General features: G+C 42.2%; 1 protein-coding gene across 1 annotated transcript in view; it reads left to right on the top strand.

Annotated features, from left to right (window-relative positions):
• Window positions 1-3,968, top strand: part of LOC129865017 (proto-oncogene c-Rel-like) — a 28,593-nt gene extending 24,625 nt beyond the window's left edge. The window contains exon 9 of the mRNA XM_055937422.1: window positions 1,106-3,968. Within this exon, the coding sequence (XP_055793397.1) occupies window positions 1,106-2,115 (1,010 nt within the window). The 3' untranslated portion in view covers window positions 2,116-3,968. The remainder of the gene's footprint in view (window positions 1-1,105) is intronic.
• The last annotated feature ends 2,874 nt before the right edge of the window (window positions 3,969-6,842 follow it).

Genomic DNA, 6,842 nt, shown 5'->3' with positions numbered 1-6,842 from the left:
CCGGGCTGTATCACAACCGGCCCGTGATCGGGAGTCCCATAGGATGGCTCACAATTGGCCCAGCATCATCCGGGTAAGGGGAGGGTTTGGTTAGGCCATCATTGTAAATAAGAATTTGTTCTTAACTGACTTGCCTAGTTAAATAAAGGTAAAATGATTTATTTATTTTTAAGTATGAGGTTTGACTAGTTTAGTGTGATATATTACGTTCAACTGCTTTAGTATGATGTATTACGTTCGACTAGTTTAGTATGATATATTACGTTAGGTTAGGGTTAGGAGTTAGGTTAAATGTTAAAGGTTAGGGTTAGCGGAAAGGTTAGCTAACATGTTAAGCAGTTGCAAAGTAGCTAAAAAGTAGTAAGTAGTAGCAAAATTGCTAATTAGCTAAAACGCTAAAGTTTTCCGTGATGAGATTCGAACGCACAACATTTGAGTTGCTAGCTCCACGTTCACATTATACATATCATACTAAATAGAGTGGCTTGGATTTTAGGAAAATATTTGGCGTTTTTGCTCTGAGACCAGGCTGTATTTAAGCCTTGTTGTAGAGATGTATTGTTTTGCTCTGAGACCAGGCTGTATTTAAGCCTTGTTGTAGAGATGTATTGTTTTGCTCTGAGACCAGGCTGTATTTAAGCCTTGTTGTAGAGATGTATTGTTTTGCTCTGAGACCAGGCTGTATTTAAGCCTTGTTGTAGAGATGTATTGTTTTGCTCTGAGACCAGGCTGTATTTAAGCCTTGTTGTAGAGATGTATTGTTTTGCTCTGAGACCAGGCTGTATTTAAGCCTTGTTGTAGAGATGTATTGTTTTGCTCTGAGACCAGGCTGTATTTAAGCCTTGTTGTAGAGATGTATTGTTTTGCTCTGAGACCAGGCTGTATTTAAGCCGTGTTGTAGACATGTATTGTTTTGCTCTGAGACCAGGCTGTATTTAAGCCGTGTTGTAGAGATGTATTGTTTTGCTCTGAGACCAGGCTGTATTTAAGCCGTGTTGTAGAGATGTATTGTTTTGCTCTGAGACCAGGCTGTATTTAAGCCTTGTTGTAGAGATGTATTTCTATATAGACAACAACACTAATCTCCAAACCTCCTCTTTGCCAGACATCAACAACATGTACATGAAACAGCCCTCTCCCGCTATGATGCGCCAAACCCCTCCTACCATGCACAACCATGCCAACCAACATTACCAACAACACAGCCCTCAGCAGCGCACAATGATGACATCCATCAACCAGATGTGGCCCCAACCCAACTCGACTTTGTCCCTGGAGACCATCAGAATTAACCCCTCGAGCACCGGTAGTAGCCAGGGTAACGCTATGCAGCAACAGCAGGTGAACCACTGTGTTACCTCTGGGTACCTTCATGGAGGGGAGAGCAGCGGTAGTGGAGGCGGTGGTGGTGGTAACATCCTGCCCCAACTCACCATGGGGGACCTGCAATGTCTGGGTCTGGAGTCCAATCTCCAGGGTCCTTCGGCCAGCCAAACCCAGCGCGGTGGGCCTGATCTCCAGCACCTCCAGCACCCTCACCCCCAGCACCCTCACCCCCAGCACCCTCACCAGCGGCAGCACTTCCAACAGCATAGACACCAGCAGCCCCACCAGAGGAAAGTGCCATCCTTCTCCCAGGGCATGGGGAGCCAGGAAGGGCAGATCCAGGGGAACCAGACCCAGCACCTCCAGGCACCCTGGAACAGCGGTGGCGACGCGGGGTCTCTGGGGTTGGGCTTCCTCCTGGATAGCGTGGCGAGTGATGAGATCATCCAGGACCTGGTGGGATTAGGGGGCCCTCAGGCCACCTTCCAACTGAAGCAGGAGCCCCTAACTGGGGGACAGGAGGGCCAGATGATCGCCTCTTGTTCCTTCTCCGCCTCGGACGGCCAGCAGCAGCAGCAGTCGTACGCCAACCTCCTCCCCAGGCCTATGAGTAACAGCAACGGCGTCGCCATGGAGACGGCAAGGCATGAAAGCACCAATAGCAATTCCAACAACATCCAGGCCCTCAAGAACTTACAGAACCCCTTCACCCCAACCAATGGAATGGGGCAAGAAGGTGCCCATTTTGACTCCTTGGCTGCCTGGGCCTTTTTCACTCCACCGCAGTGACTTGGCACATTCTCAGCCTGTGGGAAATGCTTCAGGCAGTCTCAGTGAGCAAATGCTTAGTCATTTTGTCTGTGCAAGAATGTGGTCAGAACTTGTGAACAGATATAGAGATATTTTCAGGGCAAAGGTAACTCAACTGGCTATATGAATATGATATGAATGTACTTTTCTTTTTATCACTCAATCAGTGTCAGAGTTAGATGGGTTGAGTTCTCTGCCAACAGAAGTAATCAATGCTTTGTGGGTTTAACACGATGGATATGCTTTTGAGGGAAAGGGGGATAAAGGTTAAGATAAACAGGTATGTTTTTGTCAACACTTTACTTGAAGTGGGCTGTTATAACGGCCTTACTAACTCATACAGCTGTAAGAATGTTGTTAAACCTCCCATGAAATGTCCCCGAATCATGTTGTTCAGTTAAAAAGATCCCACGGTTAAAATGGTTCCCACCGTTCAAACCAATGAGAGTTCGGAACTTTAAAGCCGATTATCTCAGGATGATCTTTTATCAGATAGAACCGTGTAGTTCTAATGTTCCGATTCGACTGTCTACTGTTCCATGTTCCATGTTCCATGACAGTGTTATGTTGATCGTAGAGCCTCCCGAGTGGCCCGGTGGTCTAAGACACGGTTCTAACTGTGCCACTAGAGATCCTGGTTGGAGTCCAGGCTCTGTCGTAGCCGGCCGCGACCGGGAGACCCATGGGGCTGCGCACAATTGGCCCAGTGTCGTCCGGGTTAGGGGAGAGTTTGGCCGGCCGGGATGTCCTTGTCCCATCGCACTCTAGCGACTCCTGTGGCGGGCCGGGCGCAAATGCACGCTGACACGGTCGTCAGGTGACACTGTGTTTCCTCCGACACATTGGTGCGGCTGGCTTCTGGGTTAAGCGGACATTGTGTCAAGAAGGAGTGCGGCTTGGCTGGGTCTGTTTAGGAGGACTCTCGACCTTCGCTTCTCCCGAGTCCGTACGGGAGTTGCAGCGATGGGACAAGACTGTAACTACCAATTGGAGACCATGAAATTGGGGAGAAGAAGGGGTAAAAATATAAAAACATTTATAAAGGTTGATTTAAAAAAACTGTCATGACCTGTTACGTTAGCTGTTATAACAGCATTATAGAGGTATTACGATAAGTCCACTTTGGGTAAAGTGTTCTATGTCCTGTACATCTACAATAAAGCCAGTTGAGAGTTTAGCATGTTCAATCGCTACAAATGCTATAGCTCTGAAGAGTGGCGAGGTACTCAGATTCCCTCAGAGGAAGATTCTGGGAGTGTCCAGTCAGTCACTGTTGGAATACTTCAGAGATGCGTCCTTGTTTCCTTTCCTTGACCTATCCCGTCACTCACTGCGCTACGAGTGATAGTATAACTGAAAGCAAAGTGACCACCTTATTACTTCCACCAATCCAACCAATTGAGATCCATGTTGACTTCAGGTGAGGTAGCAAGGATGCATTTCTAGAGTATTTCAACAGGACCAGTGGTAGGTAGCACTGTGGTATTCCCTGGTAATGGCTATGTCATATTAATAATCACGTGTGCTGTCTATCTCAGAGTTCTCAGAGCATTGTGATGTGATCAACACTACGGGACATTCCAAATGGCACCCTATTCCCTAGTGCACTATATTAGGGCTCTGATCAAAACTAGTGCACGGTATAGGGGATATGGTGCACTTTGGGATGCTGACCGTGGTTCCACATCAAATGCATCAGTTACTTTTCATGTCATAATTTACCCAAATACTGTATGTATGGTTTATAAATACTGTATGTATGGTTTATAAATACTGTATGTATGGTTTATAAATACTGTATGTATGGTTTATAAATACTGTATGTATGGTTTATAAATACTGTATGTATGGTTTATAAATACTGTATGTATGGTTTATAAATACTGTATGTATGGTTTATAAATACTGTATGTATGGTTTATAAATGTTGATGGTTTTTTGTCGTAAAAAGTTTTGTTATTATTTTCATGAACAACATTTTGTAAGCTGATGATGTTTCTGTGGTATTTTCCTAAATGTTTTATGCAATTAATTCTTAATAAAAATCTTTATTTTATTGCAGACAAGTTTGCAATTGATTGTATCGAATGGGAAACAACATACTTAGTACTCATTTCCAGTGGACGAAATAATCAGTATTTCATATTTGCCATAATCTCTGAAACTAAAATTTTACTTAATTGTGTCAGGCGACATATTATATTTTCCCTGATTCTTGTAACTTTTTAATGACATTTGAGCCTAATAATTTAAAGTGCATCTTCTCCTTTGATCTAAGATATGAAATATGAAAGATCATTACAGGGCGGCCCTAATGTAACAATGTTTACAGTATCTTTAACCAATAGCAAGATGTTGTCCTCGTGACTCTGTCCTTGTTAGACACGGGTCCTTTCTGGAGGCCGGACAGCCAATCCCGTAGCTCTACTGTGGTTATATTCATGCTCACTTTTTTTTTTTTGCCTTAAAGTTGCCTATTGCATGATTTACAGTAAACCAGTGTTCACCATTCCTGTCTTTGGATGGGGCAATAGTCATCTGTGGTGATGCAATGCTGGGTGTTCTGGTAAATGGATACAGTGTTTTTAACCACCCCACTGTCCAAATTTCCAGTCATGCTTTTTAAAACACTTTTTTTATTTTATTGTGCATCCCAAATGGTACCCTATTCCCTATGTAGTGCACTACTTTTGACCAGGGCCTATAGAGTTGAAGCCTCGTTGGGCTCTGGTCAAAAGTAGTGCACAGTGGTGGGGAAAGTACCCAATTGTCAAACTGTAGTAAAAACAAATATACCTTAATAGAAAATGACTCAAGTAAAAGTGAAAGTCACCCGGTAAAATACTGTTTGAGTAAAAGTCTAAACGTATTTGCTTTTAAATATACTTAAGTATCAAAAGTATATGTAATTGCTCAAATGTACTTGTCAAAAGTAAAAATAGAAATCATTTCAAATTCCTTATATCAAGCAAACCAGACGGCACCATTTTCTTGTTTATTTTTTTATTTTACAATAGGCAGGAACACACTCCAACACTCAGACGTAATTTATAAACAACGCATTTGTGTTTAGTGAGTCAGATCAGAGGACCGAGGTAAAGACAGTTTAAAGTTGGATATTCAACAGATATTCGCACTTACAAACCTCAATAGCTTTCAAACCACTTGAGCCACAGACTCCAAATAAGTGTCATGATGTAGAAAAAATTGTGCACAACCATGCACAGATTTTATTTTCACGATTTGGACATTAATTCACTTTCCAAAGCTAATAAACATGTGGAAATGTGAGCAGCATTTTCTATTCCTAGTTGAATTAGTTAGGGAGCGTAAACAAAGTACAAACTTTTTTTATATTCGAATTTCGATAGCTCCTTGGTCATGTGACCTACTTGCCTCAAACAAGGTTCAGAATGTCCACTGACTACCCTTCTATATTGCACACCCTTTGGTTTGTTCATTTTCATCTCACACGTTTTTACATGAATTTCTCAAACTTAAAAATGTCAATAGCTCCTTGGTCATGTGACCTACTGACTTCAAACAAGGTTCAGAATGTCCACGGACTAGCCTTATATATTGTACACTCTTGTTTGTGTACTGTAAAATCATGCAGTGTAACGTACGTTTTTTATAGTTTAAAAATGTCAATAGCTCCTTGGTCATGTCAATTACACACCTAAGAAGCGTGCAGTGGATGTACACCCATATTGCGTAACCTCTAGTCATGTGTCTTCTATATTGTTGTACATTAATATTAGTTTGACAATTAGGGGGTTCAGTCCAGTGTTAACCCTTTTCGTTAGTATTTATCCATAATAATTGGTAGTTCTAAGTACTTATTACCCCTGTTTTTTAAAATATTTTGCCACAGTATTTAACAGCGGTACACAATAGGAGAGAGACTGATAATATCTCCTTTCATCGTTAATATCAACCATAAAGGAAAAGGGCAAAGTATTGACGCATTGTGTCTTCTAACTGTCCAAGAATAGGATCCAAAGTGTTAGGAAATGTTTGTTCCCATAAATACAAAGGAGGATGTGTCTCCTAGAGGTCAACCGATTATGATTTTTCAACGGCGATACCGATGCCGATTATTGGAGGACCAAAAAAGCCGATACCGATTAAAACGGCTGATTTTTATATATATATTTGTAATAATGACAAGTACAACAATACTGAATGAACAATGAACACTTTCATTTTAACTTAATATAACACATAAATAAAATCTATTTAGTCTCAATAAATAATGAACATGTTCAATTTGGTTTAAATAATGCAAAAACACAGTGTTGGAGAAGAATGCTTCTCAACAGTTTTTACCCCCAAGCCATAAGACTTCTGAACAGGTAACCAATGGTTACCCGGACTATTTACATTGTGCGGGAGTTGATAGGCCATGCCAATTAATCGGTCTCTCCTCATACCTCTGGCACTTTAGTCAGACTGTGTAAAAACTTCATGATGGAGCCGGCAACGGAGTTCCCATTGACTTAAGCACCACGGAGACCAATCAGGAGAGAATACATACAGGTCAAGGGTGCCAATTGAAAGTCAAGGGGTGTGTCTGTGCCTTTTGGATGACTCTCTCTTAACAGAGAGCCCCTGTGGTTCAAGTCAAGAGCTACCCTCCCCTTTCAGTCTGCTCTGAGCATGTCTGACAGTAACAGAGCCAGCAGCCAAGAGCTACCCTCCCCTTT

Source organism: Salvelinus fontinalis, chromosome 1 (assembly GCF_029448725.1).
Source record: "Salvelinus fontinalis isolate EN_2023a chromosome 1, ASM2944872v1, whole genome shotgun sequence".
NCBI classification, from domain to species: domain Eukaryota; kingdom Metazoa; phylum Chordata; class Actinopteri; order Salmoniformes; family Salmonidae; genus Salvelinus; species Salvelinus fontinalis.
The sequence above is the reverse complement of the archived record's forward strand: the minus strand, read 5'-3'. Positions and strand labels throughout refer to the sequence as shown.